The sequence below is a fragment of the Aquarana catesbeiana genome, linkage group LG04 (genome assembly GCF_042186555.1).
Source record: "Aquarana catesbeiana isolate 2022-GZ linkage group LG04, ASM4218655v1, whole genome shotgun sequence".
Lineage (NCBI taxonomy): Eukaryota > Metazoa > Chordata > Amphibia > Anura > Ranidae > Aquarana > Aquarana catesbeiana.
The window spans coordinates 571731544-571756058 of NC_133327.1; the positions used below are offsets into that span (position 1 = coordinate 571731544).

The 24515-nt window shown below is 43.6% G+C and overlaps 1 protein-coding gene across 2 annotated transcripts in view; it reads right to left on the minus strand.

Moving 5' to 3' along the window:
- LOC141140660 (myelin and lymphocyte protein-like) overlaps positions 1 to 24515 on the minus strand; it is a 398217-nt gene that overhangs the window by 32130 nt on the left and 341572 nt on the right. For both annotated transcript variants that reach the window (XM_073628061.1, XM_073628060.1), the window contains exon 2: positions 4406 to 4573. In XM_073628061.1, the coding sequence (XP_073484162.1) occupies positions 4406 to 4573 (168 nt within the window). The remainder of the gene's footprint in view (positions 1 to 4405; positions 4574 to 24515) is intronic.

Here is a 24515-nt window from a genome sequence, read left to right on the forward strand (position 1 = left end):
GTAGGAGGCCTTCCTCATCATATCATTCTCTGCCATCAGGTACACAATGCTTGGAGGCTATTGAGTTGACCCCTTGAGTGGTATTTAGGTAACTGGGGATGGGCATCGGCTTTGGCAAGTTGAAGCGCCAAGAGTTCACCGAGCTCTTGAAACTTTAGATTGCCTCTGCTAGATTTTTAGAAAGCTTTGTGACCTTTTATATAAAGCATCCTTATTGGCTTCTGGGCTGCCGAGACTATGCTCAAGTCTGTCCCAAGCAGTGTTAGAACCTACGGCAGGCTTGTCAATGTGAACAGCTTTGAGTCTTTGAAGTAGAATTGTAGATTGTAGAACTATCCACCTGATAAGCAGATCTGTAGTTGTGATCTCTAGTTGACTGAAGGTGTCTTATCTTTGAAGCAGGATTTCCAGCTGCTGTAGGTTTTCAGGTTTGTCATCAAACTTAGTGAGACCTGTCTTGACAAGCTCTTTGTGGATCATTTATATAAAAAACAAACTGACATGTTTGTTTTGGGCTTTGGATGTACAGCTGCATGTGGAACAAAATAAGTTATATTGGCCGGAGCACTGAAATTGAGCGACTTTGGGTGGTATGGTAGTGCAAAAGCATTCATACTGTACCCGACACTGGCTTAGGAGGTGATCACCTTGTTGGGTTGCAGCTGTGGGAGCAGTGTACTTGGTAGGAGGTAATTGACTAATCCCATGGTAAGATGTATGGTCTATTTGCATACCAGAACTGCAGCGCGTTCCTGTGCGATTCACATGCAGTTCCTAGTGCGCATGGGCCCTTAACCTTGCTATGGCTATGGTTTGCTCACATGGTTTCTCCAAAGCTCCCATCTCTGCTCTCTTGCATGCAGCTTCTGCTTTCACCTCTGCTTTCTTTTGGGCAAAGCCTGACTGAATTCTAGAAGCTTTAGCGTTGCCATGGGCCTTAAGTTGTGGCTGAGCGTGGAAGATCCTGACTGTAGAGACCTGGCAGATCTGGAGCAGTGTCTCATAGATGCAGAGCAATGAGACCTAGATTCACAAAGCTGTGCGATTCTCACCTCTGCCTTGATCTTTGTAGTGCTAAACGGTCTCTCTCTAGATTAAACCAATCCCTTTAATTCTTCCTGATGAAGGCTTCTTAGCCGAAACGCGTCAGCATAGCCTGTACCCGTGTACCCATGTAACCCAATAAAGGACTTTTATTCAAGAGCATCCGAGTTGGCAGCCCTTTTCTGATTCATGAAAAAATAGGCTTTCCATCCGTCACACTTTAGCGGATCGGATGTCAACGGATATGTCACCGCTGACATCCGTCTCTCCATAGACCTGTATGGAGTGTCCGTTCAGGTCCGCCTAAAAAACTGACAGGAGGACCTGAACGGTCCACCCGTGTGAAAGGGGCCTTAACCACCGACATCTGCGATAAATTATTGCATGAGAAAATACAATAGTTACCGAACAATTTAAACAATACTGCATTCGTTATTTATGCAAAATTCTTAGTGAATTAAACTCACAACTGATTTACCTCAGTGGTTCTTAACCTCAGTCCTCAAGTACCCCCAACGGGCCAGGTTTTGGGAACCTCCCTTAGATAAAATAGCTCTTATCAATACCATATCATTAATATTGATTTAAAGCAGCTGTGCAAAGTAAAGAAAAACCTGAAAACATGGCCCATTGGGGATACTTGAGAACTGAGGTTGAGAACCACAGAATTACCGCATTTTATTTGCCATTATTAAATGCTTAGTGAATTGACCCCAAAGTTTTTGATACGCAACTCTCATAGGTAGCAATGAATTGTTTGCGTGTGTCCTGTAGTTGCAGTACCTCATGAAAAGATTAAGAAAGGCATTATATGCAATCAACAGTTTTAGACTGTAACTGGTTGACATTAACCAGTAGTTCTTGGTTTAACCACTTGCTGACTGCCTTCCTCATATATACTGCGGCAAGGCGGCTCAGTTGCGCAAACTGACATACCTGTACGTCGGTCCATGCATGCGCGGCCACGGGTCCGGCAGACTCGATGTCAGTCAGCCACACACATTCGCCGTACAGAACAAGGAGGATCCCCATTCTGACAGGGGACAATACTGACAGGGGACCCATTCTGACAGGGGACAATACAGGGGACAATCTGCTGTTCCTAGTGATCAGGAACAGTGATCTCTGTGTCGTGCCAGTAAGCCCATCCCTGCACAGTTAAAACACACCCAGGGAACACAGTTAACCCTTGATTGCCCCCCTAGTGTTAACCCCTTCCCTGCCAGTGTCATTTATACAATGGTCAGTGCATTTTTTTAGCACTGATCACTGTAACAATGTCACTGGTCCCCAAAAAGTGTCACTTGTGGTCAGATTTGTCCGCCGCAATGTCGCAGTCCTGCTAAAAATTGCAGATCGCCATTACCAGTAAAAACAATAAAAAAAAATAAAAGTCCATAAATATTTCCCATAGTTTGTAGATGCTATAACTTTTGCGCAAACCAATCAATTTACGCTTATTGCAATTTTTTTTTACCAAAAAATATGTAGAAGAATACATATTGGCCTAAACTGATGAATACATTTTTTTTTTAGATCTTTTTTTTATGTATTATATCAGAAAGTAAAAAAATTGTTTTTTTTCAAAATTGTCAGCTTTTTTTGTTTATAAATGATAAAAATAATGAAAAATCGCAGGGGTGAGCAAATACCACCAAAAGAAAGCTCTATTTGTGGGAAAAAAAGAACATCAAATTTTGTTTAGGTACAGTGTCGCACGACCCTGCAATTGTCAGTTAAATCGACACAGTGCTGTATCGCAAAAAATGGCCTGGTCATTAAGGGGGTAAATCCTTCCGGGGCTGAAGTGGTTAACCAAGCATTTACCTTGTCTGCTTACTTCTTGTTCTGGTGAGGAGTTCTGGTTCTGGCTTGTTTCAGCCTCCACAGATAATGTAAAGTTTTGTTGTGACATTGAGGTTGAGTTACCAAAGGCAATTATACTGTGCAGTAAACTTGCAGTTGCGCTAGATCTGAGGGAAAGCTCTGCTGATTTCATCCAATCATGTACAAGCAAAAAAATCATTTTTTTATTTTCCTTGCATTCTCCCCTCAGACCTAGAGCAACTGCACTTTCAGTGCACTTGTGGGTGCACAGACTATTTTCCTTTAGTAAATCAACCCCAATGCGTTGACAATGAAAAAGTTACTTGGCAGTCTATGGGAAAATGTATCAATTGTTTGGCTGTATGCTTGTAAGTGGTTTGCGAAGCAGATTGCTATCGGTCTCACTTGCTTGAGAAGGTATTAGAAGAAATCAGACTGGCATGTAGTAATGCAGGTGTGCTATCAGATTAGCGAACCCATCCGATAATGTAACAAAAGTGACATCCCGTCAGCTGCGCGTGCCTTCCACCACTACCAGGTTTGCCAATCTGGGTGTAATGCAGGGTGTCCCAACATGGCATCCGCCACCTTCCTACTGCTGGGGTTCAGCTCCTTTCAAAATGTAACCTCAAAACAGCATCACAGATGTCAATATACTATATTTATTTATATACGCTCACTTTATTGCTAAAATTACTCTGAAATTCAAGACATAGCTGGGTGTAGTAAGATGTCCAAGGGTGTTCTGTCAGATTGGCAAACCTGGTAGCGGTGGAACACGTGCGCAGCTGATGGGACGTCACTTTTGTTACATTATCTGATGGTTTCGCTAATCTGAACACAGACAGAGTCTACTGAATACATGTATATACATGTAAATTTTGACTTGTATTGTTTTGACTTGCAGTCCCATTAGAAAATCACTGGATTATTGCTGTTTTGTAGGCCATAGGATGCGGTGATTAGCTTGCAGGCATGTACAGCAATGGATCCACTGTCCTAAGCTGCTTAATATCCAAGGTGATATCACATTTCATAGTGCACTCCAGACCAAAAGATTATTTAACTAAATCAATAAAAGGATTTTTTTGGCTGGAGCTAAAGAAGATTATTTTGACTGCAGTTAAATGATTTCTTGCTGGAGCTAAATTAGATTTTTTGACTGTTGCCTCTCCAAACTAAGCACTGCAATCTACATAACTGATACATTTGTGACAAGATGGATAGAATTTACGGTATAAGTAGAATTAGCAGACAGTGATTCAAACCAAAATTACTGTACATCCTGTAGATCGCAGAATACTTTTAAATTCAAAACCTTGTACAGATCATAACAGATGAACATCAGTCAAAAAATCATTGTGTGCATCTCCAGCAGAATACAGTACATGTGATGAATGGAGGCTAAAGTATGACAAAGGGTGGGACAAACTACATAGAGCATCCCTTCACTACAGAGTGAGGTAGGGACAACATTATTTAAAGACAAAACAAACAGAATGCATGGGCAACATGATAAATACTTTCAACTTACTATAGTTGTCCAGGAAGATTTTCCACCATGCACTCCAATACAGTATAGTATTATAAGAATAGATGTAAAAACAAAGCAAAAGATTGAAACAAACATAACCCATCCTTGAAGTAATGGTTCTGCAACTGTGGTAGAAGCTACTAAAATCCACACAAGGCCACCGAAAACCTGGAAAAGAGGAACAAAGATATACATTTGGTATATTCAGAAAGCTTGGAATTAACATTTTATTAGTAATAGTAATATAATAGTAATTATTTTTAAGCTGGCCATAGAAGGATAGAATTTTGAAAACAAAAATTCTTAAGAAAAGCCTTAGGAAAAATTCTCTAATTCCTTATAATATTTGATTTTGGAATGAATTGACTTTAAGGAAAATGTTGATTTGATCCACTAAATGATTTGAAAAATTAACAAACTTTTAGAACCTTCTTTTCCCATGATTTTTTTTTGTTTGAAATTCTACCCATTCATAGCCAGCTTTATACTTTATAGTATATCTAAAGCAAAATATGTTAACATTTTGGACAGAATATGAAACAGCTAGAACTTGTGTTGGGCTTTTATTGTGGTCTGTGTTCCTGCTGGGGCGATTCACCTCTCTTTGTCATGACGACCACCATCATGGGAAATGTAAGATTATGATATGGTTCTCACTGCAACAGAAGAAGGAAATCTTTCATGGAGGATGCCGCTTGAGAAGGGGACTACAAACAATTTGGAGAGCTTTCCCCTCACTTCCTATTGTGTCTCTGGAATAGTAATTGCATGAAAATCTCCCAAACGTGACAGACATTAAAAAATACAACCCAGCCAGGGTCGATTATAGATTAGAATCAGCTTACCCTAATCATTCTTTACCAAGTTTAATTTAAAGTGGTTCTAAAGCCAGAAGGGTTTTTTATTTTTTATTTTTTTACCCTAATGCAGAACCTGCATTAAGGTGAAAAACCTTCCACTAGTTTTTCCCCATACCCCACTGTATACTTACCCAAGTCTTGTACAATGGTGGCTGGTGCTCAAAATTTTTGGGGGGCACAAACAAACTGAAAAAATTCTGAAAGATGCTGAAAAAAAAACATCAAATGCAGCCACTGTGCCCAGCAATTGCAGCCACTGTGTCGCCCACCATCTGCCTGGCACTTACCCCATCATAGTGGCGGGTCATGCAGCGAGCCGTGGGACTGGTAGCGCGGCGATGGCTCCTGTGTCCTCCGTGCACATCTTCTTCCTGTTCTGCTAGGCAGCCAATGGGATCACCTCTGCCTTCAGCCAATCAGGGGACCAGTATTACATCCGTGCCTCCTGAGTGGTTGAGAGGTGGTTCTGTGTTAGCAAAGCAAATATTAATTTGCTTTGCTAACACACCTGGGTGGACTGCGAGCGCAATGAAAAATTCCTTTTAATATAGTGCCTGGGGTCCCCTTAGTCTGCCTGTAAGTGGTGCATCTGTTCCATGTATAGAACCTGCTGCAGCAAAACTGGTAATTATAAAGAAAAAAAAACAAAAACACATTTAAATTAATTTTCCCTGCAAGCTCTCTTTATTTTGTTAACAGCTTTGGGAGCCAGTCTGTAGGATGAGGCCACAATTTAGTGCACTCGGAACAAGATTCAAGATTTTTTTTGAAAAAATTCTAGTGTCTCTTTGGCAGACTTTGGATGGAAATAACGTTTTGCACCACAGTGAGCAATCCTCGTGAGAAGAAGCCACATTATAGTACACTCAGGCCAAGATTAACATTTTTTTTTTTTTTTTTAGATAAAGCCTGGCGTCTTTTGCAGACATTGGATAGAAGTAACAGTTGCAGAAAAACTGGTGTTTGGGTGTTGGTGGTGCCTTCACACCGTAACCCTATAGAGGTACTCTTGATGAAAGCAAGAATTGGCCTTGCTGTAAAAAAATTTGAAATGATCTACACCTCTCAAACAGGTGTGGAAAAATTGGTCCTTGGGTGTTAATTGTGCCCATGAAATCCATACCAAAAAAAATTACTTCAAGATAAATCAAAACCCACAAAGCTAGGCAGCCTAGACAGTCTTACAGAGATTACAGATCCCAAAAACACTAAAGTGGTTGTAAATAGGGATGGGCCGAACACCCCCTGGTTCAGTTCGCAACAGAACATCCCGAACAGGCAAAAAGTTCTAGTGAGTAAAAAGTATTAAACCGTGCTTAGTGTTCTAAATGTGAAAAAATTAACTAGTACAAAGCAGCCAGCAGACATGTGCAGGATGAAAAAATTCGTTTAGTTTAGTTTCGTTTCGATTCGTTATTTAACTAAATTCGTTTAGTTAAATTCGTTGCATTCATTACATTCGTTTTCGGAATTTGTTTCGTTTCTTATTCGAATTCGAAAAAATTCGACCGCATTCGAAAAAATTCGACCGTATTCGAAAAAAACTATCAAATTCGAAAAAATTCTAACACATTCGAAAAAAGCTGTCAAATTCGAAAAAATTCTACCACATTCGAAAAAACTATCAAATTCGAAAAAATTCTAACAAATTCGAAAAAACTATCAAATTCGAAAAAATTCTACCACATTCGAAAAAAACTGTCAAATTCGAAAAAATTCTACCACATTCGAAAAAACTGTCAAATTCGAAAAAATTCTACCACATTCAAAAAAAACTATCAAATTCAAAAAAATTTTTACTACATTCGAAAAAAATATCAAATTCGAAAAAATTCTACCACATTCGAAAAAAAACTGTCAAATTCGAAAAATTTCTACCACATTCGAAAAAAACTATAAAATTCGAAAAAATTCTAACACATTTGAAAAAACTATCAAATTCGAAAAAATTCTACCACATTCGAAAAAAACTATCAAATTCAAAAAAAATTTTACTACATTCGAAAAAAATATCAAATTCGAAAAAATTCTACCACATTCAAAAAAAACTGTGAAATTTGAACAATTTCTACCACATTCGAAAAAAAACTATAAAATTTGAAAAAATTCTACCGCATTTGAAAAAAACAATAACTGAATTTGAAAAAGTAAACTATATATATGGTTATATATATATATATATATATATATATATATATATATATATATATATATATAATATACACATACACATATATATATATATATATATATAATTTTTTTTTTTTTTATTATTCTCTTCTATTGTTATATATTCTGTAATAGTCTTTTCAATTCGAATTCATTCTATACGAAATTCGAATTTCGGTACATGGTTTCTGAAGTTTGAATTTCGTATAGAATGAATTCAAATTTGAATAGAAAAGATAGAAAACAGAATAGAAGAAAATATAATATATATATTATATTTCTATTCTGTTTTCTATCTTTCCTATTCAAATTCGAATTCATTTTATAAGAAATTCAAATTTCGGAAGATGGTTATATATATATATATATATATATATATATATATATATATATATATATATATATATATATATATATATATATATATATATATATATAACCATCTTCCGAAATTTGAATTTCTTATAAAATGAATTCGAATTTGAATAGGAAAGATAGAAAACAGAATAGAAATATAATATATATATTATATTTTCTTCTATTCTGTTTTCTATCTTTTCTATTCAAATTTGAATTCATTCTATACGAAATTCAAACTTCAGAAACCATGTACCGAAATTCGAATTTCGTATAGAATGAATTCGAATTGAAAAGACTATTACAGAATATATAACAATAGAAGAGAATAATAAAAAAAAAAAAAATTATATATATATATATATATATATATATATATATATATATATATATATATATATATATATATATATATATATAATTTTTTTTTTTTATTATTCTCTTCTATTGTTTTTTTATGCTTTTCTTTTCTATTATTTTATATTTTATAATAGTCTTTTCAATTCAAATTCATTCTATACGAAATTCAAACTTCAGAAGCCATGTACCGAAATTCGAATTTCGTATAGAATGAATTTGAATTGAAAAGACTATTATAAAATATAAAATAATAGAAAAGAAAAGCATAAAAAAACAATAGAAGAGAATAATAAAAAAAAAAAATTATATATATATATATATATATATATATATATATATATTTTTTTTTTTTTATTATTCTCTTCTATTGTTTTTTTATGCTTTTCTTTTCTATTATTTTATATTTTATAATAGTCTTTTCAATTCAAATTCATTCTATACGAAATTCGAATTTCGGTACATGGCTTCTGAAGTTTGAATTTCGTATAGAATGAATTTGAATTGAAAAGACTATTATAAAATATAAAATAATAGAAAAGAAAAGCATAAAAAAACAATAGAAGAGAATAATAAAAAAAAAAAATTATATATATATATATATATATATATATATATATATATATATAATTTTTTTTTTTTTTATTATTCTCTTCTATTGTTATATATTCTGTAATAGTCTTTTCAATTCGAATTCATTCTATACGAAATTCGAATTTCGGTACATGGTTTCTGAAGTTTGAATTTCGTATAGAATGAATTCAAATTTGAATAGAAAAGATAGAAAACAGAATAGAAGAAAATATAATATATATATTATATTTCTATTCTGTTTTCTATCTTTCCTATTCAAATTCGAATTCATTTTATAAGAAATTCAAATTTCGGAAGATGGTTATATATATATATATATTCTATTGCTTTATTATTTTATATTCTATCTTATTTATTGTTTTTTTTAGAAAAACGTTTTCTATTTTTTTCGAATTCGAGTATGTTTTCGAATTCGATTCGAATATGTTTTCGAATTCGATTCGAATATGTTTTCGAATTCGATTCGAATATGTTTTCGAATTCGATTCGAATATGTTTTCGAATTCGATTCGAATATGTTTTCGAATTCGATTCGAATATGTTTTCGAATTCGATTCGAATATGTTTTCGAATTCGTTCGTTTTTTTTTCGGATTCGTTTAAATTCTTTACTTTTGTAATTCGGAAATTCGGATGCATCCGAATTTCCGAATAATGAAAAATTCGTCCGAATTTCGATTCGGAACGAAACGAAATGCACATGCCTAGCAGCCAGCACTACAAGGGAAAACTTGTGCAAAAGAAATAGATATAAAAACAGTGCAGCGCTAAACATGATCATAAAGATATAAGTGGTGATAATAAATAGGGACTCATTATGTGAAAAAACATAAATAAGAACTCATAAATTGTTCATATATGAAAACAATGAGTCCATAAGTTCGTGATCCAAATAATGGTAATCACAAAGGAAAAGGGAATCACAGCTGTGAAAACTTCTGCCACCAAATAGAATATAAGGAGGCTTACTGGAACATTTGGACCTATTCAGCTTATACCAAATGGGTCAAACAGGCAGTGGTGTTTCAACACCTAAATATGAAGACTTCACTGGAATCTTCGCAAATGGACGTTAGGAAGATATACTAACAACCACCAGAGCCAATATAGTATGGTATGCAGGCATGTAGGGCCTTTGAGTCAAAACTAGAATATTCTCATCAATAGGTTATGGAAAGGCCAGGAGCTGAAGAGCTATGAGCCAGAGGGATAAGGAGAGCACACCAGTGCCCTTCGAAGTGACATCAGAACAGGAAGTAGAATCTTGCGCCTGTAATGCAATTCCGGCTCCCAGTGTTCTGTCAAATTAGCCAACTCGTCAGAAACTCCAACCACGTCACTTCCGGTTTCTTTAAACCATCAGTAATTGCAGATTGACGAATTTCTATTTGGACACAACACCGGGCAAACGAATACAGTCCGGTATGGGAAGATTTAGCTGTTTTGACAGCACAGCGGCTAACGAGGACAAAGTTGTCGCCGCCTTGGAGGCGGCCATTTTGCTACTAGTATTGGTGTGGAGTAACAATCTCCGCTCATAATATTGTGCACCGGACTGTATTTGGTTGCTGGTGTTGTGTCCAAACAGCAATTCGTCAAAACCTCCAAATCCTGATGGTTTAAAGAAACCGGAAGTTAAGTAGTTGGAGTTTGATGCGTTGGCTATTTTGACAGAACACTGGCAATACAAATAAAAAAAAAAGGAAAAAACAAAAACAAAAAAAACACTAAATGAACTACTTCCCGCCAGCCATATAGCAAAATGAAGGCCGGAAAGCGTTTGTTATCCTGACTGGGCATCATATAATGTCCAGCAGGACAAGTCGCGGGGGGCGCGCATCACGGCGATCGGTGGTGTGGTGTGTCAGTCTGACACACCGCATCTCTGATCGAGGTAAAGAGCCTACAACGTAGGCTCTTTACCACGTGATCAGCTGTGTCCAGTCATAGCTGATCACAGTGTAAACAGGAAAAGCTGTGCATCGACTTTTCCTCTACTTGCACTGACAGGAGCGAGTAGAGGAGAGCCGATCAGTTGCTCTCCTGGCAGGGGGGGGGTCTGCGCTGATAATCAGCAAATTGATTATCAGTGCAGACTCATCGAGGATGCCCACTCATGACCACCAGGGATGCCAATCAGTGCCCATTAGGGATGCCAATCAGGGCCCATCAGGGATGCCCGCCAGTGCCTCCTGATCAGTGCTGCCTATCAGTGCAATCTTTCAGTGCCCACCAGTGCTGCCTATAAGTGCCTTCCAGTCCAACTTATGAGTGCCCATCAGTGCTGCATATAAGTGCATCAGCCTCAGTGCCAATCAGTACTTCCTCATCAATGCAGTTTCATCAGTACCCATCAGGGAAGGAGAAAACATTTATTTACAAAGTTTTGTAATAGAAAATGTAGAAGAAAAAAAAAAAAAAAACCCTTTTCCCCCCAGATTTTCGGTCTTTTTTTATTTGTAGCGCCAACAAAAGAAAAAAAGAAAAACCTCAGTGGTGATCAAATACCACCAAAAGAAAGCTCTACTTGTGGGGGAAAAAAAAAAATTGATAAAAATTTTGTTTGGGTACAGCGTCACATGACCATGCAATTTTCTTTCAAAATGTGATAGCGCTGAAAGCTGAAAATTGGTCTGGGCAAGAAGGTGTACAAGTGTCCTGTATTGAAATGGTAAAAAAAAAAAAAAACACTGGCGTGGGGTCCCCCCCAAAATCCATACCAGACCCTTATCCGAGCATGCAGCCTGGCAGGTCAGGAAAAGCGGCGGGAACGTCAGAAGGTGGCGACCCCGCCCTTGCCTATAAAAGAGCTGTCAAAGCAAAGAGAGCGGATATGGCGGGTAGCTGCCAATGGAGGAGGAGCGTTTTCCATTTTTCCTAGTCCGTCGGGTGGCGTGATTGACGGTGGATTTACATTGCGGGACACTTTTTTCTTTTTTAATAAAGGATGTGTCAAAAACGGTCTCTTGTAGGTTTTTACTTTGAGACTTTTTAGGTGAATGGGTAGGGGTACGATGTACCCAATACCCATTCACATGGGGGAGGGGCAGGATCTGGGGGCCCCTTTATTAAAGGGGTCTTCCAGATTCCGATAAGCCCTCAGCCCCCGACAACCACAGCCTAGGGTTGTTGGGAAGGGGTCCTACAAAAAAAGCACCCTCCACATGTTGAGGGCAAGCGGCCTGGTATGGTTCAGGAGGGGGGGGGGGGACGCTTGCTCGCCCCCCCTTTCCTGGCCTGCCAGGCTGCATGCTTGGACGAGGGTCTAGTATGGATTTTGGGGGGACCCCATGCCTTTTTTTTTTTACAATTTTGGCATTGGTATGGATTTTTTTTTTTGGGGGGGGGGGTGGGCCACGCCATTATTATACTCTGCAATGTATTCTATATTATTTACACTACATTGTTATATATTCTCTACGCTACACTGTATTATATATTCTACAATACACTAACTACCCTGCCTAATCTCCATTCATATACACTATACACGGCCTCCGTGTAAGCAGCCTTATATAGTGTGGGGCATGGACTTAGCCCCTGAGCCATGATTGGCCAAAGCATACAGGGCAGGTGCATGCTTTGGCCAATCAGCAGCGATCAATGCACTGCCATCTCGTAGTGCATTATGGGGCGCTTGCCGGCGCATGAACTTCCTGCGTGCACCCCATTAGTTTATTTGTTCAACAAACAAACGAACACCTGTTCGACATACCGTTCAACTCGAACATCCAGCCCATCCCTAGTTGTAAACCCACTTAGTATTATGAAAGACAGGGGATTGCATGAGAATTACAAAGTAATTTCAGCAGCAGGAGGGGGAGGCAGGCCCTGACACAGAGCTGACAGGCAGGGAGGGGAAGGGGGAGGGGGGAAAGAGGACAGAGGAGAGCTGCAGATAGCTGCAGCTGACAGAGGCATGTAAACTGACAACAGTGTCAGGGCTCAGCAGCCATGATGAACTGTGGTCAGTTTACAGAGGAGAGGGCATAACCTGGCAGGATCAGCCAGGTGTTTCAGGTGATACAGGAGGCCAAATTACACAGCACAAGCACTGCTGCTATTCATACTTTAAAAAGGAACAGGATCCAGAATTTTTTTTTTTTTTAACAAACAAACACTTTTAGTGACATCGGCATCAGGGGTCTTAATAGTCCTGGATTAGCAGCAGCTGATTCATTTTGACAAATGTCAACCGGTCAGACGCGCTTTTTGATCCATCACAAAACCTCTGGCAGCACTGAATGCCCGTTCGGAAAGCACGCTGGAGGAGAGGCGGCCCAGCAGCTCAATTGCATACTGGGCAAATTCAGGCCAGTGGTCTATTCTCATGACCCAGAAGCCCAGTTGATCATCTACTGGAAAGCTCTCCATGTTTGTTTTCGCCCCTAGATAATCTTCCTCCATATGATGCAGACGCTGCCTGATGTGATGTTGAAGCTGACAGCCCTGGGCACCGAGGACTAAATTTTTTATTTTTTTTTTTAAATGCATCACTTAGGCAGCCCACTTCTCCACTGCTCCTTATTTGACCAACAGAAACCTCAAAATTACCTTATTAATGAGACTGTGACCTACCAGAGTATGGAAAGGTGTTAAATAAACACTTCTTTATGGGGTCCTCAAGATATTTCATCCAGTGCTCCCTCTGCAAGGGTAAGATGACTTATGAAACTTTACCCTTGTAACGGTGGTCAAGGAGGGTTGCCAATCAATGATCCTTCTCCTTGATGCCACAAATTCTTGGGTCCTTTTATCAGGCTTTGAACAATAAAAAGGGAGCCCATGCACCACAAGGTTACGGAGGCATTAGAAGCAAAGTCCCTGGGCGTCGCCTCCTCTCAGCCACTTACTACTGGCAAGGTTTCTGGAGACTGAAAAACAATTTAAGGTTTGAAGTATGTCTTTCAATGCCTCCAAAACTGCCAGAATCCTCCTCCACTTCCCTCTCCTCTTGTGTGTTCTGTGGTGTCACAAGAATGGTGTCTGCATAAAGTGGGACTTGAGAGGAAAAATAGTCTTCCTCTTCTGCTTGCTACTATGCCTCGAGTGCCCTATCCATAATGCCATGCAGAATATGCTCTAGCAGGAACACAAGAGGGATGGCGTCACTGATGCATGCATTGCCATGGCTCACCATGCTTGTCGCCTCCTCAAATGGTGACAGTACAGTGTATGCATCCTGTACGAGTAGCAATTGGCATGGGGAAAAAAAAAGCTGAGCTGCTCTGACTCTGTTGTGCCATACTCATAGTTACTCATCGATGCCCCTCTGCTGCATGTGCAGCTTCTGCAGCATTGCCAAAGTTGAGCTCCACCTGGTGGGCATGTCACAAATTAGGCGGTTTTCGGGCAAGTGGAATTTCCACTGAATTTCAGCCAAACACTGGCTGTGTATGATCACCAGAAATGGCTACAGACACTTCTGGCCTGCCTTAGGAGATCTTGCAACCCTGGGTACCCGTTTAAGAAACACTGCTCCACCAAATTGAGGACATATGCCAGGCATGGTACATGTGTCAACATTCCCTGTCGAAGGGCGGACAGAAGGTTAGTGCCATTATCGCACACCACTATTCCTGGCTCAAGCTGCCATGGCGTGAACCACCTCTGGGCCTGCCCCTGCAGAGCTGAAGAATCTCTGCTCTGGTGTGGCTCCTATCCCCTAGACAAACCAGCTGAAGCACTGCATAGCATCTTCAAGCCCGACTCATTAAATAGCCCCTCAGAGCGCCCTTGTGGCCCTTGCAGCTGACTGCCTTACCCACCAATATCAAAACATTGCCTTCCACATGATGAAACAGAGCAGTAATGGCCTTATGTGAAAAGAAATAGCAACTGGGGACCTGCCATTGTGGTGCAGCACATTCTGCAAATTCACGGAAGGGGGCAGAATCCACCAGATGGAAATGCAGGAGTTGTAAAGCCAGCAATTTGGCAAGCTGGAATTTAGATGCTGGGCATGTGGGTGGCAGGTGGCTGGTGTTTTTACCACGCTTGATCACCTCGCAGCAGAGATTGCAAATTGCAGCAGTGTGATCGGCTGCACATGTGCTAAAAAGAGGCCCACACAGCTGAGCTGGGGGAAGTGGGCTGGGAGAGATAACCACTCCACAATCTGATGGAATAGGGTGTCTGCTCTCTACTTTTCCATGATGGCTGCCTCTGGAAGACATCCTGCCTCATTGGGATTTGCCTCCCCCTCACTTTCCTCCTCTGCTCATCTGGCACCCAAGTCGTGTCGGTGACATCAGCATCCCCTCCATCATCACTGGAGCCAACTGGGCAATGCGCTCCGGCTGGGGGAACATGACTGCCAATTTGTTGTTTATCAGTGTTCTCCTCTCTCTGTATTCTCATGTTACTCCTATCCTCTACCTCAGAACCAACATCACAATCAAGTAAATGCCTGTGCATCGTCAAGATGCAAGTGGATGACACTGTGTTCAAATAATTCAGCTGACTCTTCCATGCATGGTGCTGGGGCTATGGCAGGCAGGGCCGATCCTGGGCAGGTGCACAGGGTGCACCACACTCAGGCGCCGCAGAGGAGGGGGCGCCGATGTGCCAGTGTGTTCTCCTCCCTCCTCCTCTCCATGGCTGTCTTTAGCATGGGGCAGTGTGAGTCCAGCTGATCCCCGCCCCTTCTTGCTCTCCAGTTATTACAAGTGGCCACACTCACTGTGACAAGGGAGAGCGGTTGGCTGCATGTGCTGGAGCCTGCTTGCCACGCTTCCTTCCCTGTCAGAGCGGCTGTGATAGGGAGTGTGGGCAGCAGAGGCAGAACGGCTCTCTGTAATCCCCCACTCCTCCCCCTTTCTCTGGTCAGCAGCACCGCATGGAGTGTGTGTGTGTGTGTGGGGGGGGGGGGGGTCGCTTTTTCAGGCAATCATCTTGAAGGGTACTGTAGAGCAGAGGTGCTAGCTGGGGAGTGTGACAATTTGTGAAAAGTTGAGAACAGTGAGCAATATGGGAAAATTTGTGAAGAGGAAGATTTCTGCATTTGAAAAGAGGTGAGAGCCGTAAAAAGAGAGGGGGGGACTGAATTTGTGAAGAGGTGAGAGGTGAAGAGGTGAGAGCTCTAAGGCTACTTTCACACTAAAAAGCCTGCTACCAGCCGAAGAGGGGGTTAAAAGCGCCCATATTGCTGCGCTTCCAAAGTGCTTTTCAGGCACTTTGGAAGCACTGCCCATTCATTTCAATGGGCAGGGCGTTTTGGGAGCGCTAAATACAGCACTCCCAAACCGCCCCAAAGATGCTGCTTGTAGGACTTTTCAGAACGTCCCGCAAGCGCACCGCCCCAGTGTGAAAAGTCACACTGTAATAAATGGGAGGCGGTTTTCCGGCGTTGGCCTCTAATTCTAGCGCTAAAACCTGAAAACCGCCTCAGTGCGAAAGTGGCCTAAAGTGTGCGTGGTGTGTGGGGGGAGGCAAATTTGTGAAAAGAGGTGACAGTTGTGTAGGGTAGGGAAGAGTTGAGCTATGGACGGGGGATTACAGAGGAGGGCTGTGGACGGGGGATTACAGAGGAGGTCTGTGGACTAGGGATACAGTACATGTAGTCCTAGAGGGTGGACAGTGCATTGAGGTGGATGGGACATGAATGACAGCCCTCACCCAGCTTTGCGGCAGTGAGTAGGAGAGAACCAGATTTTCCCATGCAATATTTTCTCCTCTCACACACTAGCAAAGTGTGTGAGAGGGCCATGCTGAGAGATGCCATCTGGGGAAGAGGGGGAGCTTGTGCCAGTGAAAGCCCACTGCTGTGTCTGTAGGACTACCAAAAAGTACAGAGCGTGATTAGTACGGAGGGACCCAGCTTCTGCCAGGGTACGGACCTGCTGTGCTGCTTACAAGAGTCGCCACGGGAAAGCCAGAGAGAGCGGACACCTGATCAGAGGAGTCACTTCTGCTGCGTCATTGAGTCTGGTGAGTGGGCCTTGTGGCCGCTATTCGTTACCACCACTAGAGACTAAGCCATTAGGAACTACCTTTCAGCTACTGTATAGTTCTATAGGTACTGTCTGCAGGCCTATTGACTGCCTTATAGCGTGCCAACTGTTACCGGGCACAGGACTAAAGACTGCTTATAACAGTTTCTGCCCTGAGGCCTTGTCCCTTTATTTAGTTAGAGGTACCTCTTGAGCAGCCCGATGGTAGATGGACAGTGCAAACGGTCAATGAGAGCGGTGGCCTGGCTCAGATACCAGGATGGCCGCAGCCAGTGTAGAGGGAGCAGAGGGCGACTCATTGCTAGTAACAAGTTCTAGCATTTTCTATCTAATGGTGGGTCCCCTTACCTCCCCAGTCTATGGTGTGCAGGCAGTAAGGAGATGATGTGCTGTAACCTTCAGTAACCAATTAGTGAGCGGTAATGATGTGCTGTAACCTCTAGCACAGAATAAATTTAACCTCTAGCAACCAATCAGTAAACAGTAGTGACCAGCTGTAATCTCTAGCAACCAGTGAGCAATAATGATGTGTAATAACTTCTTGCAACCAGTGAGTGGTAATGACATGCTACAACCAGTCAGTGAGCGGTAATGGAAAGCAGTAACTTCTAGAGACCAGTAATCAGTGAGCCTGGACCAATTAGTGTGGACCTTTATGTTTACATTATTAAAGTTTTTTAGATAAGTCTAAGTGTTTATTTGCTTTTTGGGGATGTTGGAGTCGAAAGCAAAATTGCATGGAGGTAGGAGTGCCCAAAAAAATGTTTGCCCAGGGTCCAATCAATTCAAAAGGCCCCGTTCCTCTCCTTGTGTATGTCATACATGCCGCACAAAGCTTTCGTGTGAAATCCCCGCGGGTCTTTGACAAGTCTCCTAGATTGGGCTCCTGTAATAGACGGAACACTGATCCAATGCAGTGAAATTGAATCAGTGAGATGCGTATCATAGGAGCCGCAAGCTGGTCTAGGACTTTGTTACAGCAGCCACCCAGGCGATTCAAATCCAAGCTTCGTACAGCAGGAGATGGCCGCTCTGTATGATCCAGGGGCACTGGTAGGCTGCAATTAATGAGCACTGATAAGGCTGCAATTGGTAGGCACTGGTAAGGCTGCAATTGGTGGGCACTGGTAAGGCTGCATTGATCTCTTGTATCATGTCTCTGACCATCACCTGTGTCATGTCTGCAGTCTCTGACCATCTCCTGTAGTATGTCTGGGGGCTCTAACAGACTCTCTAACAGAGGCCCTCTCTGTGTCCATTAGAGAGACCCCCCCTCCAGGGGCGGACTGACCATTCGGGCATTTGGACGCCGACCAAGGGCCCGCAGCCAGTAGGGGGCCCGTGAGAAGCTCCTGAGAGATGCTCGTCGGATCTAGGGGTCTGCTGCTGGCAGTGCTGTGGCGGAGCCATTCTGCCGCTGTGTGGGGGCCAAAGACACAGCATCTCCCCCCTGCACCTCTGGCTTTCAGTTTGGGATGCAATGGGGGGAGTAGGAGCTGGCGATCGGAAGCTCTATGATGCTCGTGGCATCTCCCTGGGGCTTGTTTTTCTCCTTCAGAGTGTATACAGTGGAGAGGGGAGGGGCCTCTGACCCGGGCAGCTACAAGTTTCACTCTTCAATGTACAAGTGACTTGCTCTGCTTGTACACTGTTGCTGACTGCTGCCCGGGTCAGAGGCCCCTCCCCTCTCCACTGTACAGAATCAGGAAGAGAACTACAAGCCCCAGGGAGATCCCGTGGTCCACAGGCACCATATAGCTGTCGATCGCCACCTCCCCCTGTGCTGGGGATTGGAGGTGCACAGACAGCCAGGTACAGGGTAACCTCTGGGGTGGGTTAAGTCTGGGGACCCTGATGTATGGGGGGGGCTCTCTGGGGACCCTGATGTATGGGGGGCTCTCTGGGGACCCTGATGTATGGGGGGGGCTCTCTGGGGACCCTGATGTATGGGGGGGGCTCTCTGGGGACCCTGATGTATGGGGGGGCTCTCTGGGGACCCTGATGTAAGAGGAGGCTCTCTGGGGACCCTGATGTAAGAGGAGGCTCTCTGGGGACTTGTTTACAGCGGCAGACGGGGCCCGGCAGACATCACATCGTTTCCAACAGTCCCGATTTTCCTGGGACAATCCCGATTTTGGGACCCTCGTCCCGATCAGAGGCTGTCCCGAATAAGGCTTTTGCCCAGGGAAAATCGGGAATGTTTGCATTTTCATTTTTTGGGCAGCTGGCTTCAGCAAAATGGCCGGCGGCGCTGCCGCTAGATCGTTCCCCCTTGTGTTCAGTGGAGAGGAAGGGGGCTCAATCCATGCAGCCAATGAATCGGCTTCTCCTCTCACAATACTGAAGCCGGGGTTAGCTGCACGGATCGGCCCCTCCCCTCTCCACTGAACACACGGCTCCGGCGGCCGGTCATGCCATGTTTCTTCTGCTGTAATGGACATGTGCTGGGGGGAGTTATGGGAGGGGAGGGTCTGCACTGGCACTGATAAGGGGGGTCTGCACTGAGGGGGTCTATACTGATAGATGGGGGGACCGCACTGAGGGGGGTCTATACTGATTAGGGGGGGTCTACACTGAGGAGGTCTATACTGCTGGAGGGGCAGTCTGTACTTAGTGGGGGGTCTTTACTGAGGGAGGGGGGACTGTACTGAAGGGGGACCATAGTTGGTGGAGGGGGTGGCACCAATTTTTTTCCGCACCGGGTGACACCAGCTGTAGTGACGCCACTGGCTCTCGTCTCTGCAGCAATTTAACTTTAAATGTACAGGAGGGGGCAACTATGGCTCTGCTGGGGGCACCCGATGCAAGGAGGGACTCTGCTGGGGGCAGGCAACGTGGCTAGTGACACGCTCAGGGATCCCACTGATTCGGCATTATGGTGAGTTGAATGATTTCATTTTATAGTACAATGTAATAATAGAAATAATGCACGTCAATCATCCTGACACCATAACAATCATGTTGCCGGGATGATTGAAGCGCTAACACCAGGTGTTTGGAGTATCTTTATCTGCTGATTGTTAAACTTTCTAGAATACACATATTTCTATTGTTGTGTAGGATCTGGGGCTGCTGTCCCTTCATTCCTCTCTCCCCCTTTCCATCTCCATCCCTCGTTCATCTCAGACTGTAACCACACCCCCTTTGAGCCACGCCCACTATCTCATGTAAACCGCGCCCATTTTTCGCCACGATGCGCTTTGTGCGACGCAGTTCTTTTTTATTGCTATGCCACGCCTACAAACGCATGCCCCGCCCTCTATTATACGGCTCCGCCTACAGCCAAAAAGTGTCACACATTTTTTTTGCAATGTTGGCAACTATGACATCGGGTCCGCCGGCAGCGGGTCAAACAGCATGCAGACCCGCAAGTGCAGAATCAAGTACCTGTACGTGATTCTGCTCACAGGAGACGCAGCCCCGCAGTAAATGTACGCGGTTAATGCGAGTTTATTTTTCTTTATTTTCATAACTCTTTAAACATTTATTTTGAACATACAGTAGAGAAGTTATGTGCATGTAATGTAGCAGTGCAATATATACGTATGGCTTTGTGAGGGTGTTGCTTGTGGGTGGGTGGGGACAAAGGGGGCCCCCATGATCCCCTATTGCCCGAGGGCCCCATGAGTTGTCAGTCCACCCCTGCCCCCCTCCAGGTCCATTAGAGTACTCTGCTTCCTGTATTTTGTTTGTTAAGAGATCATGGGAGGATCCCAGGGTAACGAAGACTCCTTAGGGGAGCATCTCTGTGTTTGAGTCGTTGCCATAGAAACATTTGTAAAGGGGAGGAGTTAGTAAGATGACCACGCCCATGTGGGGGCGCCAGAAATATTTCTGCACCCAGGCGTCTGTGACCCTAGGTTTGGCCCTGATAGGAGGAGAAGGGAGGAGGGAGGATTTAGTAAGCCAGTCCACCACCTCCTCTTCATGCTGTGGCTGAATAGAACAGGCAACATCACTAAATAGAGACAAACATGCCCTGCCCGAGGACAGACCACATGCGCCTTTGCCCGTGGACACAGACACTGCTGGCGTCATAGTGGCATGGACGTCTGCCTCTCCTTGTTGGCCTCCCAGACATGATGGAGGAGGCTTATTACCAAAATATAATAGAAACTGAAATGTGTGATTGGATGCACTTTATTGAATGAAAAGTGGTGTTTGGTGCACTTTAAAATTGAGGACTGCTGTTAAATGAAATGTGAAAAATATAAAAAGAAAAAAAAAAAGAAGGAGAGGGGGGGGGGGGGCTATTGGTGGGAGAGAAACACCAGCATTGCAGTCAGAAAAACTGCATCCGACAATTTAAAGAAAAATGTGGCAGGCAGGGAAAGGAACAAAATAAAAAGCAAAAGCAAACCAAAAAAAGTCACTCGCTAGTAGGGATGAGCCGAACACCCCCCTGTTCGGTTCGCACCAGAACATGCGAACAGGAAAAAAGTTCGTTCGAACATGCGAACACCGTTAAAGTCTATGGGACACGAACATGAATAATCAAAAGTGCTAATTTTAAAGGCTTATATGCAAGTTATTGTCATAAAAAGTGTTTGGGGACCTGGGTCCTGCCCCAGGGGACATGGATCAATGCAAAAAAAAGTTTTAAAAACGGCCGTTTTTTCAGGAGCAGTGATTTTAATAATGCTTAAAGTCAAACAATAAAAGTGTAATATCCCTTTAAATTTCGTACCTGGGGGGTGTCTATAGTATGCCTGTAAAGGGGCGCATGTTTCCTGTGTTTAGAACAGTCTGACAGCAAAATGACATTTTGAAGGAAAAAACTCATTTAAAACTACCCGCGGCTATTGCATTGCCGACAATACACATAGAAGTTCATTGATAAAAACGGCATGGGAATTCCCCAAAGGGGAACCCCGAACCAAAATTTAAAAAAAAATATGACGTGGGAGTCCTCCTAAATTCCATACCAGGCCCTTCAGGTCTGGTATGGATTTTAAGGGGAACCCCGCGCCAAAAAAAAAAAAAAAAAACAGCGTGGGGTCCCCCCAAAAATCCATACCAGACCCTTATCCGAGCACGCAACCTGGCAGGCCGCAGGAAAAGAGGGGGGGACGAGAGTGCGGCCCCCCCTCCCTCCTGAACCGTACCAGGCCACATGCCCTCAACATTGGGAGGGTGCTTTGGGGTAGCCCCCCAAAACACCTTGTCCCCATGTTGATGAGGACAAGGGCCTCATCCCCACAACCCTGGCCGGTGGTTGTGGGGGTCTGCGGGCGGGGGGCTTATCGGAATCTGGAAGCCCCCTTTAACAAGGTGACCCCCAGATCCCGGCCCCCCCCTGTGTGAAATGGTAAGGGAGTACATAAGTACCCCTACCATTTCACGAAAAAAGTGTCAAAAATGTTAAAAATGACAAGAGACAGTTTTTGACAATTCCTTTATTTAAATGCTTCTTCTTTCTTCTATCTTCCTTCATCTTCTGGTTCTTCTGGTTCTTCTGGCTCTTCTGGTTCTTCCTCCGGCGTTCTCGTCCAGCATCTCCTCCGCGGCGTCTTCTATCTTCTTCTCCTCGGGCCGCTCCGCACCCATGGCATAGGGGGGAGGCTCCCGCTCTTCTCTTCTTCTTTTCTTCTCTTCTGTTCTTCTTCATTTTCTTCTCCGGGCCGCTCCGCAATCCATGCTGGCATGGAGGGAGGCTACCGCTGTGTGACGGCGCTCCTCGTCTGACAGTTCTTAAATAACCGGGTGGGCGGGGCCACCCGGTGAACCCCGCCCCCCTCTGACGCACGGTGACTTGACGGGACTTCCCTGTGGCATTCCCCGTGACGTCACAGGGAAGTCCCGTCAAGTCACCGTGCGTCAGAGGGGGGCGGGGTTCACCGGGTGGCCCCGCCCACCCGGTTATTTAAGAACTGTCAGACGAGGAGCGCCGTCACACAGCGGTAGCCTCCCTCCATGCCAGCATGGATTGCGGAGCGGCCCGGAGAAGAAAATGAAGAAGAACAGAAGAGAAGAAAAGAAGAAGAGAAGAGCGGGAGCCTCCCCCCTATGCCATGGGTGCGGAGCGGCCCGAGGAGAAGAAGATAGAAGACGCCGCGGAGGAGATGCTGGACGAGAACGCCGGAGGAAGAACCAGAAGAGCCAGAAGAACCAGAAGAACCAGAAGATGAAGGAAGATAGAAGAAAGAAGAAGCATTTAAATAAAGGAATTGTCAAAAACTGTCTCTTGTCATTTTTAACATTTTTGACACTTTCTTCGTGAAATGGTAGGGGTACTTATGTACCCCCTTACCATTTCACACAGGGGGGGGGCCGGGATCTGGGGGTCACCTTGTTAAAGGAGGCTTCCAGATTCCGATAAGCCCCCCGCCCGCAGACCCCCACAACCACCGGCCAGGGTTGTGGGGATGAGGCCCTTGTCCTCATCAACATGGGGACAAGGTGTTTTGGGGGGCTACCCCAAAGCACCCTCCCAATGTTGAGGGCATGTGGCCTGGTACAGTTCAGGAGGGAGGGGGGGCCGCACTCTCGTCCCCCCCTCTTTTCCTGCGGCCTGCCAGGTTGCGTGCTCGGATAAGGGTCTGGTATGGATTTTTGGGGGGACCCCACGCCGTTTTTTTTTTTTTTTTTGGCGCGGGGTTCCCCTTAAAATCCATACCAGACCTGAAGGGTCTGGTATGGAATTTAGGGGGAACCCCACGTCATTTTTTTTTTTTAATTTTGGCCGGGGTTCCCCTTAATATCCATACCAGACCTGAAGGGCCTGGTATGGAATTTAGGGGGACTCCCACGTCATTTTTTTTTTAAAATTTTGGTTCGGGGTTCCCCTTTGGGGAATTCCCATGCCGTTTTTATCAATGAACTTCTATGTGTATTGTCGGCAATGCAATAGCCGCGGGTAGTTTTAAATGAGTTTTTTCCTTCAAAATGTCATTTTGCTGTCAGACTGTTCTAAACACAGGAAACATGCGCCCCTTTACAGACACACTATAGACACCCCCCAGGTACGAAATTTAAAGGGATATTACACTTTTATTGATTGACTTTAAGCATTATTAAAATCACTGCTCCTGAAAAAACGGCCGTTTTTAAAACTTTTTTTTGCATTGATCCATGTCCCCTGGGGCAGGACCCAGGTCCCCAAACACTTTTTATGACAATAACTTGCATATTAGCCTTTAAAATTAGCACTTTTGATTTCTCCCATAGACTTTTAAAGGGTGTTCCGCGGCATTCGAATTTGCCGCGAACACCCCAAATTGTTCGCTGTTCGGTGAACTTGCGAACAGCCAATGTTCGAGTCGAACATGAGTTCGACTCGAACTCGAAGCTCATCCCTACTCGCTAGTGACAAACTGAGCCCTGCTTCAATCCAACAACACACTGTAAAAGGTTCCCGTGGGAAGGAACCTTTTATAGTGTTGGGTGGGACCATGAGCACTAAGCCATGATTGGGAAAAGTCATTATTTATTTTAATTTTTTGCCATTTGTTTTGTTTACATTCTTCTGTCCCTAAGGACACGGTTGTTAAGGGCGCCAGCGGCTGCCCACTCCTTAACTAGCTATTCTGATTTCTGAATATACAAAAAGCATTGCTGAAGATATGAAATTAATTCCAAAAACAATCTGGTCCAATATTGCATCAATGTACCGATTCGTTTTTGAAATTTGTTAACATTATTTATTCAGAATAGCATTAAGGAGGAGAAAGAGAAAAAAACAAAACAAAACAAAAAAAAAAACACCACAACACACAGCGTGCCCCCCCCCCAATCCATGGCTCTTTGGATCTGGTATGGATTTTAAAAAGGGGGAACCCCAGACCAAAATTTAGGTTTAAAAATGGCATGGGATCCCCCCCCC